The sequence below is a fragment of the Physeter macrocephalus genome, chromosome 7 (genome assembly GCF_002837175.3).
Source record: "Physeter macrocephalus isolate SW-GA chromosome 7, ASM283717v5, whole genome shotgun sequence".
Lineage (NCBI taxonomy): Eukaryota > Metazoa > Chordata > Mammalia > Artiodactyla > Physeteridae > Physeter > Physeter macrocephalus.
The window spans coordinates 123127708-123155009 of record NC_041220.1 but is presented as its reverse complement, the minus strand read 5'-3'; the positions used below and the strand labels follow the sequence as shown (position 1 = coordinate 123155009).

At 35.5% G+C, this 27302-nt stretch overlaps 1 protein-coding gene and 1 long non-coding RNA gene across 4 annotated transcripts in view; one reads left to right on the top strand and one right to left on the bottom strand.

Annotated features, from left to right (window-relative positions):
- MYOZ2 (myozenin 2) overlaps positions 1-21075 on the bottom strand; it is a 35627-nt gene extending 14552 nt beyond the window's left edge. The window contains exons 1-3 of one of the 2 annotated variants that reach the window (XM_028492235.2): positions 20910-21075; positions 20256-20349; positions 4684-4853 (exon numbers count right to left, since the gene is read on the bottom strand). In XM_028492235.2, the coding sequence (XP_028348036.1) occupies positions 4684-4853; positions 20256-20331 (246 nt within the window). In that variant the 5' untranslated portion in view covers positions 20332-20349; positions 20910-21075. Of the gene's footprint in view, positions 1-4683; positions 4854-7522; positions 7603-20255; positions 20350-20909 lie in introns of those variants that run through there. The other variant, XM_028492236.2, reaches the window with a different exon arrangement.
- Positions 1-27302, top strand: part of LOC102983146 (uncharacterized) — a 189095-nt gene that overhangs the window by 32597 nt on the left and 129196 nt on the right. The gene's annotated exons all lie outside the window — the stretch shown is intronic.

The following is a 27302-nucleotide window of genomic DNA, read 5'->3' as shown; positions in this document are numbered from 1 at the left end:
CCGGAGCCTGTGCTCCGCAACGGGAGAGGCCGCAACAGAGGGAGGCCCGCATACCACAAAAAAAAAAAAAAAAAAAAAAAAAAAAATTTAATCTGAAATTTGGACAGCGGTCATATATAACAAAACATATTTGCACTTTAAGGTGCATGCACTTATAGAAGGAAGAATTTGGGGTTTCTAGAAAATAAAATGCTTAGAAGAACATTTGTCTTTAAAGTTTTAGGTGAATTTGTTTTACTCTTATAATTTAGGATTTATTCTGTGGCAATACAGCACTTTAAAAACAGTCAGTTTGCATTTTAACAGAGAAAAACAGACGTTGTAATAGGTTATATCCTCAGAAATATGGCTAGGACTTATCTCTATGGTAAAGTATTGTTTTAATTATATATGAGAAATATATATATACTTTTTAAAAAGCCAGTCTATTTAAGAAGGGCGTGAAGTCAAATCATCTTTTAACTTTAGAAGGAAAAATTCATTGAAAGCCATAGCAAATAAAGACCAATTTTGACTTTCTTCTGTGTGACATAAGCAGAAAGTATTTTAAAATATTTTTTCATTTCTGTATTTATTTATAAGATGATAAGGTAAAGTACAGTTTTATAGTTTAATACTTATTCAACTTTATAGAAATGTGAGGATAAAAGAACATTTTGTCCTAAAATCCAAATACTATAATTAAAGACCATAAATTAAGGCCTCACCTGACAAAATTATGAAGAAAATAAAGTTTATTGCATTTTCAGGCTTCTCCCACCCACAGCCACTCTCCAGGTGCCTTTTACCTTCACCTTACTCTAGGCAGCACCCTGGTAAAGTTGCTGTGGAAACGAGTAGGGCAATGTTAGTAGGGGTAATAAGCTGGCTTGTGGAGCCATGCAGGAAGGCATGAGAGGCAACATCAACTAGGTGAGTACAGGGTCTTGATTACTGGGCATAAAAGTTTGCATTTTATTCAACAGGCAATAAGAAACAATTTCTAGAGATGAGTAATGCTATACGCAGATACATCAGTTTTCCATGTTTTGAATTTAGCTCTTTAGTTCAACTTAATTGACTGGGTTAGTATCTTTTTTCACTTCTGAACCTATACCACCTCTTAGAAAAGAGAAAAGTTCTCGCTAACTTTAATTATAAATAAAAGCCAGTTGAGATAAATATAGAAAGTTTAATTGTATCATGCATAAAAATTGCTTTTTATAAATTACTGAAATGTGCCCATGAAATGAATTTCACCTAAACTTACAAATCATTCTACCTACATTAATTTAAAAATTGTCACACTAACCTCGTTTACAGATAGGAAAATCAACTCTTTCTAAACAGTCATTAATTATCAGGAGACACCCAGTAGCTCTATTGTCATTGTTAAGTATACAAACAAAGCCTTTTAATAGTTGGGTAGTGACTTATTTTAGTTATGATATGAGCCTTAAATTACTTTTTATAAAGTTATTCTTTGAACAAAATAAATATATGTTCAGAATCTCAGTATATTTAGTTTGGTCTTATTTCAGAATTACTTGTTACAGTATACTTCCCCTTTTCCCAGTATTATCTAATATTTTAAGGATTTTGAAAAGTCCATAGTTACTAAAAGCATATGTAGTCTTAACTGTAAAATGTGAATTGTTTTGATTAACATCCTTTTGTTGTGATTTATGGAAGGGAATTTTAATTCTGATGAATCATTCTTCTATTTTATTTTCACTCTAATGCTCATTTTCTTCATCCTTTTCTTTCTTTTTTTTTTTTTTGCCTATTTCTGTAAGAAGTTGATCAGTTCATGAACTAGGGCTTCAAAATTGGCATATGTAGCAAGCAGCGTATCTTCATTTCTTTTTAAAAATGCCTATTTTCTGTTGTTATTTATGACATAAGAAGTTTTGTGTGGCTTCAGTTTGCCAGTTTCTCAGCAATAGAGTAAGCCCAAAGCTGTGCATTTTTTTTTTTTAATAATACTTAATATTTTAACCAATGGCATTGATTACCAGGGAGTTGGTGTATATTTTCATCAAATGATGTCCTGAACATTATAATAAAATAAGAAATGCATAAATATAAGTTAAATAATTATTTTGACAATATCTGTAGCTCAAGGGAAGCAGTAAAAGGAAAAGGTCATTTCAGAAAATGTAGTCAATAAGTTAATTTGATATAAATCATACAAAGATGATTCAAGAATTAGATTACAAGTAAATAGTTGTTTTCTATTTTTCAATGTTATTTTGTCTCTCCATCACTAGACAAGGGCTGTATTTATTTATCTTTGAAATCCCAGCATAGTTTCTAGAACAAGGTAGGCAATCAATAAATTTTTGCCAAAAGTGAAAATAAATGAATGGAACTAGACCTGAACCTAATATTATTTTTTAAATTCCTGTCACATTATCAATGCTTGCTTCAAGTTGCAATCTAATACCGTTATAAAGCAAATGCGCCATCATACAATGTAGCTCACTCTCTTCCTCAATGATTTATTATGCAGGTCATTTTTAGGATAAGGATCAGAGAACACAGATCTTTAAGGCCAGAAAACACCTTACAAAACCATTTGCATCAATCCCTTATTTTATAAATGAGAAAACAGGTCCAGAAAGGCAAAGAAAGTTTTAAATTGACTCCAAATTACGCAGATTGTGGGAGAGCCAGGACTGAACCCTGGTCTTCCGGTTCCCAGGCCAGAGTTTCTTTTAATTACACCATGACAAGTGTCAGTGCAAGAACTCTAGAATTCTGAGAGCTGGGTTTCAGTCTACTTTATTATGGTGTTACTTAAGCCAAATAAATATATGTACTTCCTTGAATACTACTTTCCTCATTTCTGAAGAAGAGAGAGTAAATTTCATCAGACTCAGTATGTTATGTAACTCAATGACATGTGACTTTATTCCATATATTATTATTGTTTATTGCTCTATGTTATTTATCAGCATTTAATTGTTTATTTCAATATGGCTATTTGGGATTATTTTATTTATTTAGTTCCCAATCTTCTAGGAACACTGAAAAACTATCAAGACCTGTTCTTAAACGTTTTACCTATGACCAGAACATTTGACCACAGGTGTATAAGATTATTGTCAGTAATTAGAAATACTAGTGATAAGAGAATATGCTTTATTCTAATGGAAATTTTAAATCTCATTGTACCTTCCACCAGAACTGTACTTAGAGATATACTTAGAGATATAAATGTAAGTTATGAAAACTAGATTTATTCATTTATTCAGATGTCTAGACTCGTAGATGACTTTTCAGAGAATCTCCCTTAAGCTGCTATATTTCATATTATTCTTCAAAGCTGCTTCTCTGTTGTCATTATTGAAAGAATATGATTATATAATTATACTCTGTCAGATGAGGTAGGGGTTATTTTAGGCTCATACTGTATGAGCTGCAGACATTTTCTGATAAGAGGATACTGGGCATAATTATAGGGTAACATAACATTACATTTATGCATGACTTCAAGTGAAAACCATCCTTCATAAGTGTAAATACTATGGTTGAGTAAAATCTGATGTCTAACTGAATTCATAATTATAACTAAATTCAATTCATGGGTGTTGAAGGATGCTCATTAATGTGAAAAAAAAACTGTTTAAGATGTTCTCTAACCATTTATTGTTAACCAGCATCATAACAAGGGAAATAGAAAGTTCAGGAATGAATAAAATTTTAGTGTTTGTGAATGTGGTTGTTAGTTCTGTAATGTGTTTTAGTAATTATGATAAAAGATCAGTGAAACCAGCCTGTTTGCTGTAAAGAATTTAGCTGTCCATTCAAAACAACTTAACTAGTGATGGCAGCTGGAAAGGTTTCAGGTTTAAATTCATAAGTAAACTTATAGACTTTTCATAGCTATAGGAAGAAACCCTCAATAAAAAAAACACAAAAGACAAAAAAACTTATATTTGTTGTAGTCTCTAGCATCTCCTCAAATTTAGAACCAATGCACTATTGCTTTTTGATTCTTCATACCTGGTATTTTATTTTTAAAGCCATTTTCCCAAAGCTAATTGTTTTTCTACTATGAACTTCTTCCTCTAAAATCTCTCTGAATGACAAGAGAATATGGTATTCATGCAATATGTAAAATATAACTTAATTAATTTGTTTGCTTTTTTAAACTTCTGGTTGATGAAAACTTTTGTCCAAAGAGTTTTGTCCACATTGGTTTTGTTGTTAATAAATAACAGACTCTCTACACAATGTGGAATAAATGCTTTGAAAGGAGATCAACTGTGTCTGTAGTTCCCAGGCATGTTTTACTGCCAGGATGTATTCAGCCAATAAAATGCTTATACTTACTTTATGGAGCACTGTGCGCTTTGGAAATGTTTCCATCCCAAACATTTAACCAGTGGTGATAAGACCATGGAAACTTTTAGTACCACAGTCTCCACTCCCTCTCCCTGGTCTTAGCAGAACAGAGGAGTTCTTCAGTGCCATATCTACAAACTTACAATGTCTGTACTGAACTAAAAAGATACTCATATCATGCATAATATTTCTTTTGTTTATCCACCTAAACTATTCATTATCATGAAAAAAAAAAGTCTAACAGAATCAATGAAAAGAAAATTTGTAGAATACTTGTTTGAGAATCTAATAACACATATAAATTTAGAAGTGCTGCCCGTTGATTTAGATACCACATTATCAAGTTATACCTACATTTATTTGTGCTTTAGATTCATAATGGAAATTTTCAAATGTATATTTGTCAGATCTTCTTTGTCGCATCTTAAATAGTCTGGCACCACGGTTACTGAGATGGGATAATTCTTCCAACATGATGTCTCTGGGGATGCTGACTTTTTTTCCCAGGTCCATGCCATCTACATCTGTAAAACAATATTCATGTGCATGAAAACCCCAAGACAAGCATTTTTAAATGCTTTGCTAAATTTCATAATTTATTGCCCGCTATATTCTAGTATTGTGACTAAAATATAGGCTCTTTACTCAGACTGCCTTGGGTTGAATCCTGGCTCTACTACTTTCTAACTGTATGATCATAGATATGTTACTTATTTTTTGTAAACCTCAATTTCCTTATCTCTAAAGTGGGGCTAATAATAACACCTACTGCATAGGGTTGATACGAGGATTAAATAAAATGTTTCTTATCAAACACTTAGCATCATACCTGGCACATAGAAAGAGTGAATGAAAGTAAGCTAATGACACTATCAATTTAATCTTTCCTTATTTAGTGAGTTTTCAAACAACACTGCTCATAATTCTCTTCATAAGCTCTGTTTGACTCCCAACATTTTTCTGTATCAATTTTAGCAGTCTCTGTTACAAGAATGCCTACCCTTTGGCCCATGCCACCCATTCTCCTGTCTCTGTCAGAATGCTATTCATCCTGCATCTAGCACCAAGGAGCCTAACATAAAGTAGGTAGGTGATAAGCATTAAATGAACAAATCCTTCTCAATCTAGCTTATGTGCCATTTCTGTCAGTTCCTTCTCTAAAATCTCTATTCATAATTATTCATGCCTTTTCTGTATTCCCATAGCACCGAATCACAATTACTTGATTCCGTTTTACTTATTTTATGGCTTGCATATTCTTTATGTTTTTGTCTTTGTGTCCCCCATGCCTTAAATATAGGAGATGTTCAGTAAACAACTGTTATTTTCTATTTCTAGTACTGAAGGACTTTTCTAAAATCCCAAAGAAATAAAACTCCTCCACTTGCTCCTTTAATCAGAAATATCTTTTTGTGTAACCCACAGAGTTCTTTTGCCACTGTGGACTGCTCTTAAATGCAAAGAAGAAAAATTGGACCATTTGTAAAATAAATAATTATGCTGGTTGATTGGGACAACATTTTTCTGATGTAACAAATTAACCCTAATAATTAGGCTTTTGGAGGTCTTTAGGGATAAAATAATAAAATTACTTACAAATTTTCTCCCCATTTTGCCTTGAAAAAAAATCAATTTGTTTATATATTTTGATGTTACCCAGAGAGGAGCTCCACTAATTATAAAAATTATAATATCAAAACTTCTGCTTCTGGGAAGATAGAATAGATCTACTTTTCCCTATACCTGTACTCAGTAAAACTAAAAATCCTGGACATTATGTATAAAATAAACATAAGAAGGCTATGAAAGTTGGAGAGAGGAAGGCAGACCAGCTAGGGACAGCAAGGTCCTTCCTCAGGATCCAAGGAACAGCAAGGAACTGAATTCTCTGGGTTTTCTTTTAGCCCCATATATCCCAGACTTGGAGCTGAAGATGCTATTAACCCAGAAACACCAAAAGGTGCAGCCAAAATCCTCCAGTAAAAGATTGTTCTCACTAGCCAAGAACAGGAAAGGAGCAGCCTAGAAAGACAGAAAACTTTTAGACAATAGCTACTCTACTTCAGCCAAATACCACAGAAAAAACTTTGGCCTCACCCATATCAACAATGTTCAAGTGGGGAGCCCAAAATTTTACCCTTGCGAGGCTGTAATGAGGTGCCCCAATGCTCCCATAAGGGTGGTATCAGAGGGGCTAAGGAGAAAGCTGGGACTTTCATCCCTGTCAGCCAGTAACAACCCTCCATCCCTGTAGTGTTAGTGGAGATGAGGTGGGGATTCTGAACTCCTACCCCCTCCTACTAGTAACTAAGTGACCCTCCTCAAGTTTCAGTGGGGGCCAACTGGGAAACCTTGACTTCCTACTTCCACCTGGCAGTGATGAGGTGGCACTCTCTTTCCCCTGCTGAAGCAGTGTCAGACTAGGATAGATAAAACAGAAGGCTTAAATAAGAGCAAGATTCTTAGAGCATAATATGACAATATGCAGGCTCAAATTAAAAAATCATTTGTCATACCAAGAATCAGGAAGATCTCAAACTGAATGAAAAAAAGACAGATGCCAACATGAGGTGACTGAGATATTAAAATTAAATTACAAAGATTTTAAAGCATCCATGATAAAAATACTTCAAAGAGCAATTACAAAGTTTCTGGAAACAAATGAAAGAAAAATAGAAAATTTTAGCAAATAAACAAAAAATCATGGCAGAGAAATAAAAGTTGTAAAGAACCAAATGGAAACATTAGAACTGAAAAATAAAATACCCAAAATAAGAAGTTCAGTGGATGGATTCAATAGCAGAATGGAGGGAATAAAGGAAAGAAATGGTGAATTGAGAGATAGAACAATGGAAATTACCCAATAATAACAACAGAGAAAAAAAAATAGACTGGAAAAAAAAAAAAAAGAAAGCCTTAGGGATTGGTGTGACTAGAACAAAAGATACAGCATTTGTTATCACTGAAGTCCCAGAAGGAGAGGAGGCATGTGGGACCGGAAAAGTACACAAAGAAATAATGGCTGAAAACTTCCCATATTTGGTAAGAGACATAAACCTACAGATTCAAGAAGCTAAAAGCATTCTATAAAAGATAAATCTATAGAACTCTACAACAAGACATATTATAAACTTCTAAAAACTAAAGACAAAGGGAAAATCTTGAAAGCAGCCAGAGGAAAATGACAACTTACCTATAGGGAGAAAAAAATGAGAATGACAGTAGATTTCTCATCAGAAATCATGAAGATCAGAAGGAAGTGGCACAAAAATGCTGAAAAAAAAGAAATGTCAACCCAGAATCTGATACCCGGTGAAAATATTCTTTAGAAATAAAGGGGAAATTGAGACATCTTCAGATGAAGGAAAACTAGGAAATTTGTTGCCTGGAGACCTACCCTAAAAGAATGGTTCATGCTGTTACAACAAAATATCAAAGACTGGTGGCTTATAAACAACAGAAATGTATTTCACATAGGCCTGGAGGCTGGAAGTCTGAGATCTGGGTGCCAGCATAGTTGGTTCAGTTGAAATCATTCTTCTGAGTTGCCCACTTCTCACTGTGTTCTCACATGGTGGAAGGGACAAGAAAGCTCTCTTGGGCTTCTTTCGTAGGGCATTAATATCATTCATGAAGACCCTACCCTCATGGCCTAGTCACCTCCCAAAGGCCCCATGTCCTAATACCATTAGGGACATTAGGATTTCAATATTTGAATTCTGGGGGGCCACAAATATTCAGACCATAGCAAATAACTAAATTAAATTCCTTAAACAAAAGGGAAACAATAAAAGAAGGAACCTTAGAACATCAGAACAAAAAAGAAGATTACAGTAAGCAAAAACGTGGGTAAATACAGTAAGCTTCCCTTCCCCTCTTGAGTTTTCTAAATTATGTTTGATCATAGAAGCAAAAATTATAAAACTCTGATATAAATATATGTAGAAAATAGTTAACACAATTATATTATAAACCCGGGAGGGTAAATAGACATGAAGGTAGGTAAGTTTTCTGTACTTCACTTGAACTGATAAAATGCCAATATCCATAGACTTCGATAAGTTAAGCATATATAATGTAATACAACAACTACCAAAAACTATACAGGTACACTTGAAAAACTATAGATAAATAAAAATGGAATTCTGAAACATGTGCAAGTAATCCGTAGGAAGCTAGGAAAAAGAAAACAGAAGGGAAAAACAGAGACAACAAACAGAAAGCAAAAAATAAAATGATAGACTTAAGCTCTACTACATCAGTAGTAGAGCTTAAATAAAAATGCTCTAAATACCCTAGTTAAAGGATAGAGACTAGCAGACTGGATTTAAAACATGACCCAAATATAAGCTGTCTAGAAGAAACTCACTTCAAGTAAGTGCCTTGAACAATATAGGCAAGTTGAAAGTAACAGGATAGAAAATGATATCAAGCAAACATTAATCAATGGAAAGCAGAAGTGCTTATGTTAATTCCAAAGTAGACTTCAGAGCAAAGGAAATTTCCAGAGACAGAGAATGTTATATAATGATTAAAGTGTCAATCCACCAAGAAGACCTAGGAATCCTAAATGTGTATGCACCAAAAAACAGAGCTGCAAATGGAGCAAAAATTAATAGAACTAAAAGGAGAGATAGATAAATCCACAATTAGAGTTGGAGACTTCAACATTCCTCTCTCAACAAGTGATAGGACAACAGAGAGAAAATCAGCAAGGATATAAAAGCAATCAACACCACCATCAACCAGTAGGATATAATCCTACTGTTTATAAAATATTTATAAACAGTATAAAATATTCTACTGAACAACAATAGAACGCACATTCTTTCCAAGTGCACATGGAGTATATACCAAGATAGACCAATATCTTGGACCATAAAATAAGCTTCAACAAATTTAAAAGAATCAAAATTATATACAGTATGATCTCTGATCACAATGGAATCACACTAGAAATGAGTAACAAAAAGTTTAAAGAAAAATCTCCAAACATTTGGAAACTAAAAAAAAAATCACACTTCTAAACAATCCATGAGTCGAGGAAGTCTCAAGGGCAATAAAAAATTCATTGAACTGAGTGAAATTAAAAATAGAGCATATCAAATTTATGGGGCACAGACAGTACAGTGCTGAGAGGCACCTTTATAGCACTAAATGCATGCATTAAAAAAAGAGGAAAAGTATCAAATCTATACTATAAACCCAAAGCAAGCAGAAGGAAGAAAATAATAAAGATAAGAGTAGAAATTAAACACAGAAAAACAATAGAGAAAAATCAGTTGAGCACAGAGTTGGCTTTTGAAAAGATCAGTAAAATTGACAAACCTCTAGCTAGACTGACACAGAAAAAAAGAAATGTAGAAGATACAAATTACCAGTATCAGGAACAAAATAGGGGGGATATCACTACAGCCACTGCAGATAGCAAATGGATAATAAGAGAATACTATGAACAACTCTACATGTGAATTCACATAAACTTGAAAACAGAAAAATATGACCAATCCCTTGAAAAGCAGAAAGTAACACATCTCACCCAACATGAAGTAGATAATTTGATTAATCCTATAGCTATAAGGCAATTGAATTTATAATTTTAAAATCTCCCCAAAAAGATATCTTCAGATGTAGGTGGTTTTACCGGAGAATTCTACCAAACATTTAAAGAATTAATGCCAATGCTACATAGTCTCGTCCTGAAAATAGAAGATGAAGGAACAGTTCCCAATTAGTTTATTAAGCTAATATTACCTTGATAGCTAACAGAAACAACACACAAAAAAAGAAGCTACAAATCATTATCCCTCATGCTTATAGAAGCAAAAATGTTTACCAAAATATTAGTAAATAGAATTCAACAATACAGAAAAAGAATTCTATACCATGAACAAGTGGGGTTTATTCCAGGGATACAAGATTGGTTCAATATTCAGAAATCAATGTATTCCACCATATTAAATGGCTAAAGAAGAAAAATCACATGATCATACCTTTGGGATCTAGGGCTGGACAAAATGTTGTTAAACTTGACACCAAAAGCACAGTCCATAAAAGGAACGGTTGATAAATTAAGCAAAATTAAATACTTTTGCTCTGAGAAAGACTGTGTTAAGAGGATGAAAAGACAAACTACAGAGTAGGAAACAATATTTGCAAACCACATATTTGACAACAGACTAGAATATATAAAGAACTCTTAAAACTCACCAGTAAAAAAGCAAACAATCCAATTAGAACATGGGCAAAAGACATGAAGAGATATTTCACTGAAGAAGATATGCAGATGGCAAATAAGCATAGGAAAAGATGTTCAACATTATTAGTCATTAGAGAGATGCAAATTAAAACCATGAGATATAACTATACACGTATCAGAATGGCCAAAATGAAAAATAGTGACAGCATCTAATGCTGGGGAGGGTGTGGAGAAACTGGATCACTCATACATCACTGTTGGAAATATAAAATGGTACAGCCACCCTAGAAAATAATTTAATAGACTCTGTTCAAAACTGAACATAGGACTACCAGCAATACTGGGCATTTATCCCAGTGAAATGAAAGCTTATGTTCATACAAAAACCTATACACAAATGGTCATAGCAGCTTTATTCTTAATAATAATAATAATAAAAGAAACAACTTAAATGTACTTTAATGAGTAGGTAAAAAGTTAAAAACACTCTGGTCCATCCAAAGCATGGTACTCGGCAATAAAAACGAACAAACTATTGAAACACAGCAACTGGATCTATCTCGAGGGAATTGCACTGAGTGAAAAAAGCCAATCCCCAAAGGTTACGTACTGTATGATTCCATTTTATAGCATCTTAAAATGAAAAGGTATATACATATATATATAAATGGGAGACATTAGTGATTGGTAGGACTCTCTTGACTGCATGAATATCAATATTCTGGTTGTGATATTGTACTATAGTTTTGCAAGACGTTGCTCTTGTGGGAAACTGGGAAAAGGTATGTGGGATTGCTTTGTATTCTTTCTTACAGCTAGCTGCATGTAAACTACATTTATATCAAAATTAAAAGTTTAATAGAACTATCAAGCCATGAAAAGACGTGAATGACCCTTAAATGTATATTGCTAAGTGAAAAAAGCCAGTCTGTAATGGCTACTATATGACTCCAACTCTATGACATTCTGGAAAAGACAAAACCTTGGAAGACAGTAAAAGAATCACTGGCTGCCAAGCGGCTGTGCGGAGGGAGTGGTGATGAAGAGGTTGAGCACAGGGGAATCTTAGGGCAGTGAGACTCTTCTGTATGATACTGTACTGTAATGGCAGACACGTGACAGTGTGCATTCATGAAACCCATAGGACAGTGCCGCACAGTGTGAAACTTTATGTAAACTGTGGACTTCAGTTAATAATACTACGTCGATATTGGTCCGTCAGTCATAACGAGTATAACGCGCTAATGCAAGATGGTAATAATAGGAGAAACTGTGTGTTGGGAGGAGAAGGGGTATATAGGAACACTATACTATACTTTCTGTTTATTTTTTTTGTAAACTAAAACTGCTCTAGAAAATAAAGTCTATTATTAAAAAAATGTTCAATTTAAAAATTTTTCATAACCCTTCCTAATGCAGTGCAGAGTGGCATTGTCTACTCTCTAAGGTGAAAAAAAAAAAAAATTCTGTGCTTTACAGTCCCCAGGGTTGGCAGAAATAGTTTATGGAAGAGGAATGAAGGCGCACAGCAGGGTAGATGAGGGTATTTTACAGTTTCCTGGGATTTGTTTGCCAACTCTGCTGAGTTCTACAGGGAATATTCACTATTGTTTATTTGCAAGTGTTTGGAGTCTCTGTTACTGTGTGCTAGCAACATGGAAGGAGGAACTGGGTTATTTTTCAGTGTGTCTATGAATATATCCCTCAGTGTTCTAGAAAGTGTGACAGGAGTGGACTATTTCAGCTTTTTGATTCTGGAATCAAAATAGCAAGTTCCCTTTAGATCACAAATGATCAAAAAGACACAATATGGCTTATAGTAATTTGATGCAATACTACGGGGTGGAGGGGAAATCTCCTTTAAATGCTTCTTAAAATAATTCAATTAGCAATGCAAGAGAGAGAAACAGAATAAAATAATAACACAGAAAATCGAAATCCATAGATTTTTTTTGTCCATTAACCTTCTAGGAATACACATTCTTTGTAATGTATTTATATATTACAAATAATGTTTTTAAACAAATTTTCTAATGGGACATTTTCAGGAAATAAAAATGCCCCAAAGCAGGCAGCCACTAGAAAATGCAAAGACAACAGTCTTTATATTATAGCAATGGAATCTTTCTCCTTACAGTTAAGGCTACAAAGTTTTTTCATAAGGAAACCAAAACAAGGATGCAGCTTTTCTCTTTCTCTCCTTTTCTGTTACCAATTTGAGTCATTATAAACAGTTAAATGAAAATAGAGGGGCTAGAAAAAGGAATAGCTTATTATTATGTTATTTTCTCTAAGTTCTAAATTTCAAGCTATGGCATAAGTTTAATTTGGGGATCCCAAGACAAAAATTTGAGAAAATGTTTTTATCTCATTTTCCTCTTCCTAATGGCCCCCAATATTAGCTGATTCCACCAATGTTTCTGAAATAACCACATGCCCTAAGTGAATTCCACCCCTCTGGCCACTTAGATTTACAATAGTTTTCTGGGGTATATTTGACAGGAATTAATTACCTTTGTGATTGATACAGGAACAGGTGTGTGACCTGACCTAGGCCAATGAGGCAAAATATCAGGACTTTTCTTTGTGTACGTTGTGCCAAAGATACTTTCTTTTCCTACTGCAGGTAAGCACAGATGTATATTGCCCAGGAAACTGTTGGTATGTACTTGATAAAATGATAGAGCCAGATGTGGGGTGAAGCTTACCCCAAGAAAATCAGAGCAGAGGGAGAAAGAAACCTGGTCCTTAATGGCATACTTGAGCTGCCAGATGAAGACTTATCAGATCACCTCTGAACTTTTCAGTTATATGAGGCAATAAATTCCCTTCAGTTGGTTTCTGAATTTCTGCTATTTTCAACTAAAAGCATGCTAACTATGGTCATTCTCTTCAGATCTTCATCTCACTGATGTAGGTCCAAAAAGTCTATTAAGATTGGAATCAAGAAAGAGTAAAGAATAGCCTAGAAGCCCAGCAGTGGGGGCCTCGAAGAGGAGAGGAAAAAAAGAGCAGAAGTGTAAAATATGGATATACCTCTGGCCAGGCTCATTTGGGCTCATAAGAAACATTCACTCCTTTTTAGCAAAACACAATAATCATCACCCAAGCTGCTACAAGGAGTAGATGTGCAGCAAGAGCCATGAGGAACTTACCTACCCTCAATAATCAGTTGGTACAATCCATTATTACTAGTAAATTTATACCACAAGAGGAGATATGAGACAAAAAGGAAAGAGGAGAAGAAGGCACACAAAATAATTGACCAACTCTCAACTCTCTTTGCTTATTCTTCATACTTCCTTCTACTACCTTTAAGCCTAAATATTCTCCCTCTTACTCTGTAAGTAACAGACAGTGAGTTAATAGTCGGCTTTGAGTGACCATCTGAAGGTACTGTGGATCTCTGGAACCAGGAGCACTGCATGAGAAATCTAGTGGTGTCTGGAGCAGGCTTGTACTGGTTCACAAGAGTCGATTGATAAATTTTCAGAAATTCTGTGAGCCAGTAGTTAAACTCAGTGAACATAACCACTATTAAAATTAAATTATATAAACTTAATAATAAGTTATATTAAAAAGAAAGCAATAAATACTCAAAAATATCACTTTCTAAATGTTTTACTCCTTTTTGCTATTATCTATGCTCTTGATGTTTTCTTACGTCTATTATATCTGTATGGTGGAAATACTGTATAGTGTTGTATTACTACACATCTCTTCCCAACTCTGCATTCAGTTTCTCCTTGATGGTAGCTCAAAATTGGCCATGGCAAGAGTATTTATACCACAGAGATTGGCAAATTCTACAAACCAAGGCATTTTTCCCCCCAAAGAACCAGTAAAATATTCACTAGCATACTGATAGACATAGGAACATTTTAAGTCAATATATTTTGCATAAACAAACAAACAATAAAAGACATGAACTAAATTCTCCAAGGTTTTTTTCCGCCTTCCCTCCAGTAGTTAAGTTTATGATGTAATTGGAGCTGGAGTTCCAGACCATCTGTGAGTTGGGAAATCTAATGTATGAACACTTTCATTTACTTAAACTTTCAGAGTGAAAAGTATGGTGTCAACTGAGCAGATAGAATCCAAATTCAGCTGTTCCCTGCCCTTTATTGCAAACCTCTGTGCAGGGTCTTAACAGTGTGTTTAATCTGGATGCCTGATAAATTATATAACTTATTCAGGGTTCATATCCTTGCCCTGATGGATTAGAAGGTTGTCTTTGTGGCATTAGATCATCTATTGAAAATAATATTGCTAGGTATGCTTTCTTGTTAATGTCATTTATAGTGATCCAGAATTTTCCATTTATTCTTTAAAGATTTTACAGGACAATCTATTATAGTTTTAAGGAAATAATGATTATTTTGGAATAAATAATTATAAAAAACTACTAAAATATAACTTTAGGGTCTTGACCATTATCAAATTAATTTCCACAAAAACCTCCACATTTTTCAATCTACTAGAAATATTAAATAATTGTAATCAATATTCTTTCTCAGTAATGTCCTCAAATGTGCATTATTTTTGTAGCTAAATTAAGATTTAAAATCTTACATTAAAAAGTTCAAACTTTTGATTTTTGAGTATACTTTCCTTCCACTTTAACCATATTACTATGAGTACTGGAAACCAAATGGAAAATTGCATTTTATTGGGAGAGTATCAATGATCTTTGAAAATGTGATCAATTCCTTTTTCAAGCCTTTCTTCAATATGCAGTCTTATGAGCAGACACTGAACCTAAATTCCTCCAAAGGAAACGGGTTTTTTTCACATTTATTTCATAGGTTAACATTCTAAAACTTAGTCAACAAGGATTTATGTGTGCACAGGTAGTTCTGTATTTTTAATTTGCAATTTTGATCCTGCCAAAGTTACATATTTAGTTAGATCAGTGAATCCAATTCATAGTTTGTAAAGATACCCACTTACAAATAATAGTAGTAAGACAAAAGATCTTTTAAAACTGTTTCCCCATGATTCACTGGCAGCTGCAATTCTGGTAAAATGGGCAAAACCACAGAAGGGGAGATAACTGAAATTGATTTGCTTTATGGTGGTCCTATCAATTTACTTAAAAGCCTGATTGAAGCCAAGAGATTTTCTGTACGCTTAACAGGACTCTTCTGCCTGTTTACAGACAGTTGGCCTGTGTGGATTGGATAATAGTCCATAAATATACATTATTGCATACTGCAACATGCATATATACATATTATATAAAAGTTAATAGTCCAGACTGTGATTTTGAATAATACTTGAAAGGTCTACATTTGATTAAAAGTTTATTAGTAATTTTTAATAATTTTCTCTAGATTAAAAAGTTGATTTTGAAACTCATCTGGGAGTCTATATTTTCCTATTTCATATCTCCTTGCCTTGATTTGAGTTCAGAAATTTACTGTTAATTAAAGTATTACCATTCAATAACTGTGTAAATCTATAAACATTAAAAAAATGAGATTACCAATGTATTGAATTATGCAAATTGAGTTACACAAACCAGTAATTCATCTAGTACTGTTTATAGGATGTATACCTAGAGCATATTAGAGTGAAAAAGGCAACAAAGAAATGGTGTTCTTCATTCTTCTAGGATGATGGAATATGGCAAGAATTAAACATTGTAATTTCAACTTTGGTATAAATTGGAATTTATACTGCTGCTACTTTGCTGGAGAGCATTATTAGAGGTTTAGAAATCTATGGCATGCTTAGAAAAATCCATGATTTCACAACATATTATTGCACACCAATTTTCAAAATAAAGCATGCTTTTTCTTCGGGTTATGAGAATGCTAATGTGAAATTTTAAACCAAAGAAAACTAACAAATTTGTACATTAAGCATTAGGTTAAGTTCTTTTTCTCCCCTAGACTTTTTACATTTGATCTGTGGTGTTTAAGTCCTTCGTGGTGTCCTCATTTTTATATTGATGACTTGATTAATTACAGTTTAAGATATGCTTATACAGGAAAAGTAAAAGGGGTCCTCACATTATCTTTCGTCTGAAAGTCAAGGCATTATATCTATACTTTTCAAAGTACCCCTGCAATTTGTGTTAATATTATCATTGCCTCTGTTATTGGTGGAAAAACTCAAATACACTGATGTTTGAGCACATAGTTCAATATATTAGAATCATGAAATTTTAGAATTAGAGGACTCAACGGATCCAACCTCTTCATTTTCAGATGAGGAATCTGCTGTCTGGTCTGGAACTCAGGGCTCCTGGTACGATATCAACAACAGCACTCCATTTAGAACCTGGCTTCCTGTTTTCAGACCACAGACTAAACTCTTTTCCTGAAATCACAAAAACAATCTGCTCAGTCCTTTTCTGTGTGCTGGGAAAAGCTGTTCACCAGTCATGAGGGAAAAAACAAACAAAAAACATAACCAAAAAGCCCTCACAGAGCTCAGGTGCGAAAACTGTAGGGTGACTAAAACAACTGTAGTCTTTCTATTTCTGAAGCTCTTCTTCTAAACTGTCAGCAATATCTGTGCTTAAGATCAGAGGACAGCATACTCCCAGTTCTTAGGTCATTTTAATTCCTGTTCCTTTTCCCCACCATTTCTGGACGGATGCCAGTTGCTCTAGAGTGCCTCTCCTTCTTCTGTTCTCATTCCCTATTCTCTTTCTTTATAGACTTATTACTTCCTATTCATTTATCCTTCTCTCTTTCTCTCTCCCTCTCTCTTCCTTCAGTAATCAAGTCTCAAATGAGTTACTGAGTGAGAGAGAAACATGATCACCACTGGAGAATTTGTACAGCATCAGGAGTAAATAGCACAGGGCTGGTGGGCATGGAACCATTATAAGCCACCTTTTCTTGCCTCCACAACTAATTCATGACAGATAATGGCAAAGTATTTTGGTGTTTTTGTCTTTTAGAATAGCACTTGTTAGACAGTAGCAACATGGCTCTGATATTTCTGTTTAAAGCTTCTGGGTTTTGCATCACAGTAGTAACACAAAACAGCTACTAATCATCAGCTCTAACACTTTTAATATTGATGTTGATGACCATGTTGATGATCATCATGATATGATGCTGAGGATGGTCTGTCTGAAGGTATAGAGCCTTAGTGTTAGGAGATACTTTTTATTAATTACTTATTGAGGGTGTAGTATATTTGCTTCTGGTACATAATTTGACACCAAATCATTATGGATCCGTAATGAGTGAACAATTTGGCGTATAGTTAGTAGAGGCTGTGAGTTATCCACATTTTTACTTGTGCTATCCAGTTCTATGTATTTTAGTCTATATGGGTAGGATTTCTCAGTAATTCTTTGAGGTTATTTCTCCTTCAGATTCAATGAGTGCTCTGATGAAAAACTCTCCTTTTTGATTCTTATGTTTTCCTACTGATCATCTCAAGGCTCACCAGCTATAGTCTCTCTCCCCACAGCAAGAACTGGACTGAACTCCCAGCTCAGGTTTAGAAGACAACTCATTTAGCCATCTCATTGTCACATTTCATTCTCCTCCAGGCTAAATGTTTTTGAAAAGTGATATAAAAAATAAATGAATTATCATACTAAAAAAAAAATCTTGATGCACAAGGGGAGAAGGGAGTAGAGAAGAACTTCAAATAGCTTCTCTGTTCATTTTTTATGGAGGACAATCCAGTCCAAATTTTACTTATTTAGTCTTAGAATTAAGATCAAAAGAGTTGCATGCTTTATCTTAAATTATCCAGGTTTTTATTGGTGTGAAGTGTTTGAAAGTTTGGAGAATTATTCCCAGAAAGATTTCTCTGCAGTCCATGTCTCATTTCTGCCTCCTTAGAAAAAATGATACTCCCCTAGCTCCAGATCTCTAAACACTATGTCATATACAAATAGTAAAGTTCCATGTAAGATGTCAGAGGAAATAAAAGAGGGAAATTATTTAAACTGCTTCTTAAAGTACTGCAGCTGTTTTATCTGAGATGAGTTAAGAAAGAAGTCTGTGATTATCCCTGTTATCTGTAGTACTTGACCTCCAAACAAAGGCAGAGCATGTGACTCCATTTAAGGGACTGGAAATCTTCCCGTGACTTGGGAGGGAGGGCTTGAGCAGACTTTACATGGCCTGGACCTGTTGGTGGTGAGATTATAGTCGTGAGGGTTTTTTTCCCCTTGAGATATAATTGTACTTTTTCTTTATATTTCATTAAAAAAAAAGTTATATTATAAAAAAAGGAAAAAGATACTCTTATAGGTCTATGTCAGAAATAAGAGAGTAGAATCCAACACATGATTTAAACTGGGAATACATTAAAACGATGGATTGATTTATGATTATGATGCAATTAGAAAATGATAACTTATCCCAAGCCTAGTTTTAAGATAAATAATTTAGTCTCAAACTCAAGTGATTATCTGATTTTTTCCTTATTGATCAAGGAAACTATTAAAACAATTTCAAGTAAACTACATGAAGCAGGAAATACAAAGAAGCACAAATATTTAAAAGAAGCCTGAATTTTGGAACCTTGCATTGGTACAAATTTAGTTCTGGTGTTTGATTCAGAATTATTTTCACTTTATTCCAAACTAGTTTGACATCATAGTAAAACATGGGTCTAAGTTGAATCCAGTATGGTGATTTTGTATTGCAAAAAAATAGAAAACAAAACTTAATAACAGAACCCTTTAGATATGACTGCATTGTGGGGGGAAGCATCTAACACAGTCTCTGACTGGTTCTATTCAGCTTGCTTTATGGAAGGTGAAATATGAAAATGCTATACTTATGCCTGTTCCCAGCTACCTGGTGAAGATCTCATTGCTCTAGGTCTTAGTATTGTTCAGGTAAAAGGTCACATTCCTTGTTAATAGAAGGGAAATAAGGAAGTGCCCTGAAAACTCCACAAATATATTCTGGAATGGCTCAAATCAGCCCTTAAAACTATCTAGATATTCTACTTATTAACTTTTAAAATTGAAGCTATCCTTTGCTCAATTTCCTTTATAACAATCAAAGTTGAATTTCCTTTATAACAATCAAAATGCAATGTATAAAGCATTACTTTCTAGAGCGTTTTGCTAGAACTTAGAGAAGAGAGTGGAATATCATCTTGCATCTAATTTATATTAAAATTTTTTTGAGTTATATGCTTGAGACTATAAGAAATCTCTATTTTCCTAGAAATTATAAATAGAAGTAGATTTCCACACAGAATATCTCGGTAAATCAGTTACTAAATATGAAGACTGGTTTCAGGGTTAAAGAAGTTCACAATGAATATGAATTCCAATTTAACACCTTTTTTTTAAAAAAAAAAAAGGACGCTAGAACAGATTTTGAATGATTTATGTAATATAAGGTAAAAGAAATCAAGATAGATCTTGTGGGATGGACAATGAAGACAAGATTGTATGAGACCTGTCCAAAAAAGAGAAAAAAAGATCTGAGAATGGTGATATTAACTTATAACGTGAAATGTGAAAGGCAAGCCAAGTAGAATGTACATCAGCTGTCAGATTGCTTCATTCCTTTAGAGCAGTTGTTCATCTGAAAATAGCTTTCAAATGAGAAAGGATGACTACAAAAGGATTAGTTACCATAGGCTTTTATACACCCCCTAGAGCTCCAGGTTTGTTATGACAGAATAGCAAGAATTTAAAGGAAGTAAACTATAGAATATTAAATAACATCAGGAAGGGTCTACATTAATGCTGAGCTATATTATTGCTGTGAAGGGTTTTCACTGATACCATTTCCATGGATTTCCTTCATGATGGCTGATGCTTGCTGTTTCCTCTGCTTCACCATGGTATTATGTGACAGCATGATTTTTTTGTTCCCTCCCTGTGAAAAATAAAGGAACATTATTGAGGCAATGTCAAGAACTCATTTGGAGTGTTTTATAATCATCCTTTTGAAAGACAGCATCTTTGTTCTTTATTAAGAGTTTATTATTGCTTTCCACTGAAAGACTTTAATACCATTCCTTGTCTGGTGACAGAGCATGCTATTCATTGACAGGCAATGTCACAGTGAACAGAGGCTGTTTCTCAGAGTTTCTGGTCCAGTCTTATCTATATACTAGTACAATGATTATTGGGCAATGAGAAACAATGAAAGAGCTGGCCTCCTTTCCCCTTCCTCTCTCTTTTCCACAGTTTATTTTAATCTGTCATTGTTTCCTTACTGGCCTTCATTTGTACCAACATCACAGTACATCAATTCCAGCAAATTGTAAGAATGAAGAAAGGATGCCAGATTAAACCAGAACTCTTTGGTGGTAGTATTTTAGTATTGGCATCAACAGCTGTCCTTTAAAGCAAAGAAAGCCCATTAATGAGTCACAACTCTGAACTTCCTTGGACAACTGACTAATAGAACATTGTAGGAAACAATATACTTACCTTGCTCTTAGACCGTGCTTTTCAAGAAGGATGAATCCTGATTTGTGGAGGAAAGACTGGAGATGGAATATGGATGGCACTTGGGCCCGATGGTTTTTATCCTTGAGCCTGGGATAGCATGGTCCCTAGCTCTGACTCAAACTGGGGACTGAGCCTTTCTGAAGAGACTGGCATCCAGCTGACATCAACTGACTATATATAGCACCAAATACTTCAGCTACTCATATCTTCCTGGCAAAAGGGAGGAACCAAGAAAGATTAGGTTCTCTCCATTGTGTTTCTAGTTTGTGAGATGTTTGAATGAACATACAGAAGGTTTTTATGGAGTACCTTCTGTTTGAAGAGATACTAGCCAAAGAAGTTTTTTAAAACTTTTTAAGATGTAGCCCTTACATTACATCTTAATTGAGGTGGCAAAAGATACATACTGAATACGTGAATTAGAACAGAATGATAGATTAGTAACAACTAACATGAAAGTATTGACCATCATATCTAAGGAGTTTCAAGAAGAAAGAAAGCAATATGGGGCAGATCAATAGTGCCGTCCCTTAAGCAAGAGTGAGAACCTATAGTAAGTTCAGAAAAATGGGTTATATTTGAATGGCGAAGTGGGGGAGCATTTTGTAATGGGCCTTAGAGGTTGAGCCTTGAAGCTATCTGAGTAAAAGCTTAGACTCATAGCTGGGTCATGAGTCTTTCTGAAGAGACCCTGTAGAGAACAGTGCCTGCAGGGTTGACTGATCTCTGCAAGGTCTGGAGTCAAGGATTTCTGTTTGGGAATCAGGATAAGAGGTCGGGAAGGTAGGCCATGTTGGCCTCCTTGCTGGTCTTTGAACACAGAAGCATGTTCCCTCCCATATCCAGGCTTTGTCTCTTACTATTTCCCACTTCCTGGAACATGCTCTCCTCCTACCACTTGCCTTACTCATGCATGCATTCAGGACTCCCCCCAACTATTGATTCCTCATAAAGTCCTTCCCCAGTCACCCTGTCTAAAATATCACATGGTGCTACACTCTAGTCCCTTACTCTGCTTTATTTTTAAAATATTTTTGTATTAGTTAAGATTAAAGTTGAATGGGAGTGACAGAAAACCCTAAAAACAGAAATTTCAAAAAGATGGAAGTTTGTTTTTCTCACACATAAACTTTGTCCAGAGGTAAGTAATCTAGGGTTCGTGTGATTGACGTAATTATCAGGGGCGCAGTCACCTCTAGCATTTTGCTCCATTGTCCCTAAAGTGCAGACCCTTGGGCTTAAATGACTGCTTCAGCTCTAGTCAGCATGCTCTTATTTCAGTCAGCAGGAAAAAGAAAAAATAATGAGAAAGGCAGCAGGAAAAAGAGAAAGAAAAAGTAATGAAGGTCTCCTTCAAACATGTCCTGATATTGCTCAGATCTCTTTTGTTTACATCCCTTTGGCAGAATTTAGCCGCGTAGCCAAACACAGCTCAAGAGAGGTTGGGAAATGTAGATTTTATTCTGGGTGGCCACGCCCAGTTAAATTCAGAGGTTAATTTACTGACAAAGAAGATAATGATTACTGGGTGACAACTCTCAGTTTTTGCCACAAGGACATAACACTATTTTATCTATACCTATATCTGTATCTATTTGTCTAGCTAGCTAGCTAGCTAGCTGTCATCCATCTATCAGTCTATCTCTATCATCTATCTGGTATCTCTTTTTCCTATTAAAATATGAACTTCATAAAGACTTAGGCTTTATATCTTCAGCAGCAAGAATTGTGTCTAGTATATTGGCCGACATTCAATATTCATTAAATGAATGAATAAATGAGTGGGTTGGAGATTGTGGAATGCGTGAGTTTGGAATTATTTTCCTGTTATTTCAAACACATGGGGGGAAATAGAATTGTAATAAACAGTCAATTGAGTATAAGATGATGGTGGCTACTTAAGGGAGAAGTTGTTTTATATGCGACCAAAATAAGTGCCTGATCATAGGATTGACAGTTCAAGGTAGTAAATGGTAGGTGTAAGCTAACCTGTTGCATCTGCTTCTGAGTAAAAGTTTGCATTGAAGTTATTAATTAGGTACCAGTGAGAAACATTTAGCCGAGCCAACTAATTTAAGTTCCCTCTCAAGATCTCTAAATTGCTTTTATATTCCTGGCTTAAGCATTTACAGTGGTGTGCTATTAGTAAAGTCTCTCAAACTCTTAGTTTTTTTGTCTGTAAAATGGAGGTTACAGTATCTACCACATAGAACCATGGACATTTTACATGTAACAGTTTTAGAAATTCTTGTTACTTAATAAAAGTTTAGTAAGTGTTCGTTTTTCCTTTTACTATTTTATTCCTGCAATATGGAAGAATTTAGAACCTTAGAATAATCAGCTGCATTATTCAGTAAAAAATTAAAATATATTCAGAAAGACCATTTTCCTATTTGATCACCTTTATGTTTCCAATTTTGTGTTATATACAGTTCTATAGGTTGAAATGGTGTCCTCAAAAGATAATAATTGTTATGTTGATTTTGGTTTCCAAAATGAAAGATTATTTTAAAAGATTTTTAAAGTTTTGAAGACTATAATAACTTACTTGTTTTTGTTTATTTCTGAATTATACCAAAAATTGTTTTGCCTTATATTTTAAGCTCATTTATACATATCTCTGATAGCTTTCTGGTTTTTGAGTTATTATTCTCAAAAGAAGAAAGAATTAGTCACTGGTATTATACTTTAAAACAATGTATACTATCCATTTGCTTCATGACACAACAGCTAAATTTTTTTTTAACATTTATTTATTTATTTTTGGCTGTGTTGGGTCTTCGTTGCTGCACGCAGGCTTTCTCTAGTTGCTGCAAGCGGGGGCTACTCTTCGTTGTGGTGCGCGGGCTTCTCATTGCAGTGGCTTCTCTTGTTGCGGAGCACAGGCTCTAGGCATGCAGGCTTCAGTAGTTGTGGCGCACAGGCTCAGTAGTTGTGACTCACGAGCTTAGTTGCTCCGCAGCATGTGGGATCTTCCCCGACCAGGGCTCGAACCTGTGTCCCCTGCATTGGCAGGCGGATTCTTAACCACTACGCCACCAGGGAAGTCCCAACAGCTAAATTTTAAAAAGAACTTTAATGGTTATTATACAGCATTTTCAGATGGTCCATTCTGAAAGTCAGTGCCTTTCAATTTTAAATCAAGTCGTAGTTAATATATTTCTGTTTCATCTACACAGAGGTCTGGCTCCAGATTAAACTCCCCTCCAGTTTGTCATGTTGCAGTCTTTCTTTGGCTGTAGCCCCCACCCTCGCACCTCTAAGACCCAGGACTGCCCTCCTCCCTGTGTCCTCCCCACACCCACACATCCTGTACACTAGAGAAGAATCTCTTCTACCCCCAGGGTCTCAGTACCTACACTGGTCCTACTAATCATTCCTGTCCTTGAAGTGTCTCCCTAACCCCAAATGAAACAGAGTAGGACTTTATTTTCCCTCCAAGGCCCTAAGTATTTTAAACTAATTGGTGCTAAAGATAATGACAGGACCTTTTACTGTAGGCAGAATAATGGGATTCTAATGGTGGAACCTGGTGCCTTAGGAGGCTAGTGACGATGAAGTTTTTGGCAGAGCTTTTCAACACCCCTATAACCAAATCATTTCCATTTCTGGGCCTGCCGCAGTTGCATTTCCAACTTTTACCACTTGCTAAAAGAGGAAAAAAGAATAAATAAGGTGAATTTTACTTCCAATAAACCACCTAACAAAAATCCACACCATTAGGACCCATGAAAGGCAACTTTATTCAGCCAGTGGTAAACATGAGCCCTTTAGCCAAGTGGTAAACAATGTCTACATTGACCTTCCTCTGACTGAGCACTTGTTTTTTAATCCTGTGTTTCTCCTTGTCCCATTTTGAGTCTATGTTAGGTGACTGTGGGCAGTTGGAGATTAGGGCAGGATCCTGGGGGCCCAGGATGTAGGGACTGACCATCTGCTAGGTGGACAGACAGTACATTACCATTACTGAGGCTCAGTTCTGGATTATTGCATGCAGAATCCAAACAGGGCAGCTCCCAGGCTAGTGCTGAATGATATATCTGAGAGGATTATCAGTTCTTTACCAGCCTTCAGGGCCTTAGATATGGTGGTAACCCTGGGAGGAAAGAATGTGCTTGAAAGGATAAAAAAAGGTGTAGGGCTTCCCTGGTGGCGAAGTGGTTGAGAGTCCGCCTGCCGATGCAGGGGACACGGGTTCGTGCCCCGGTCTGGGAGGATCCCACATGCCGCGGAGCGGCTGGGCCCGTGAGCCATGGCCGCTGAGCCTGCGCGTCCAGAGCCTGTGCTCCGCAAAGGGAGAGGCTACAGGAGTGAGAGGCCCGCGTACCGCAAAAAAAAAAAAAAAAAAAAGGTGTATAAACTCACAGCTGATGAGGCTGTCTATGGAAGCATGGGCTTTGGTTTGTGCAAAAAGCCTTTGCATCCTCCTTAATAGCTAATTGCCATGCCTTCCATGGTTTCTATTTTCCTGTATTGAATAAGGTCCAGCTTACAGTTGATCTCCTTACCATCCCATAGCAAAGGCAGAATAGTTATAAGCAGAGCTGTGGTGATTATCCTACTGGCCAAAGTGAGATAGTACAAGACAGAGACCTAAGGGTACCAACTAATAGTAAGCAGAACTATTACAGCCACTATTTATTTACTGTTTGCTAGGCAGTTCCTTTGTTTTGCAGATGAGGAAATTGAGGTTCTGAGAGATTAAGTAAAATCCCCCATGCATCATACTTGTAAATTATAGAGATGAAATTAAAAGTTGTTTCTCGGACTTCCCTGATAACGCAGTGGTTAAGAATCCACCCACCAATGCAGGGGACACGGGTTCAAGCCCTGATCCGGGAAGATCCTGCATGACGCAGTGCAATTAAGCCCATGCGCCACAACTACTGAGCCTGCGCTCTAGAGCTCGCGAGCCACAACTACTGAGCCTATGTGCCACAACTACTGAAGCCTGCGTGCCTAGAGCCTGTGCTCCGCAACAAGAGAAGCCACTGCAATGAGAAGCCGGTGCACCGAAACAAAGAGTAGCCCCCACTCACCACAACTAGAGAAAGCCCACGCGCACAGCAACGAAGACCCAAAGCAGCCATAAATAAATAAATAAATAAATACATTTATTAAAAATAAATAAATAAAAGTTCTCATTTAAAGGCTTTTGTGTTTTCACTATACTGTGCAGAAATCTCCAACTTCCTGATCTCTGAATATCTCTGTAGTGATACCTTCATGATAAAAACAGAGTTAAGAATTGTCAGATTAAGTATTTCAATGTGCTCCTTTTTGATTCCCTTTGGAATTTAGCATCCCAACACTAGGTTTATCTTGGCTGAGGTGTTTTTTACTTATTAACATTTATAGCTCTTTCCCAACTCATGTTTTTCTGGTTTGCAAACTTCTAGAGCTCCTCATGGTGTCTATCCTCAGGGTGCTTTCCTTTCCTTCAGCTGTGCAAATACTAACATTATTAAAATGCTGAACATAAACAATGAAAACGTGCCAGTTGCTGTACAGACCTCTCCTTCCTTTCCTGGCCCGTGTACCACACACACAAACACACTTACCACCTTCACTGCCAAAAATAAGGATCAAATCCATCTTCATCAAAATAATCCATTTATAGGCAAGCCCAGTGTTTTACTTGTCTTCCTCTGCAAATTTATGTCTTTTACTTAAGCATTTCCTTCTAGGCTCTTAAATTAAGCCTTAAGGTAAACTGGGGAGAAAAGGAGAAGTAAACAGAGCCCGATGACCAGCTTGTCAAGGACAGATGCTAACGTAATAAGGTTGGGAACCTGGAAAGAAAGTTTCATATACAGGAATATTAAGAAAGAAATTGCCAAAGAAAACCTGCAAATCATTTTTTTTCTTTTGCTTGTATAATCCCAGCATTTATCCAGAACTTTGTCACATTTTCTTTCACAATTCTAGCCAACCTGTATTTTTCCTGTTGTTTACAGGAGCATTTTCTTTCACAGTTTTCTCACATGCAAGAAGTCCCCTGCTTTTATATATAAATTTAGCATGACCTAATTAAACAAAAGTTAATTAAAGAAAACATGAAGTTTTTTAGAAGAATGTATAGTCAAGGAATTTAGTGACAGAATCTGGACTTCACAGCCGTGTATCACATGCTAGAGTCCCAGCAGCATGGTTATAAAATAAGGACAATCATAATATCAACATCATAAGGCTGTTGCATGGCATAGTACTTATCTCAATGCCTGGCTCATATTAAGTGTGTAATAAATGTTAGCCATTATTATTATCACCAGAATGTTTAACTTTAGCATAAACATGAGAAAGGATGACATTCAAAATATGTTAAGTCACCTTAAAAAATAATGGCTGGGCTTCCCTGGTGGCCACAGTGGT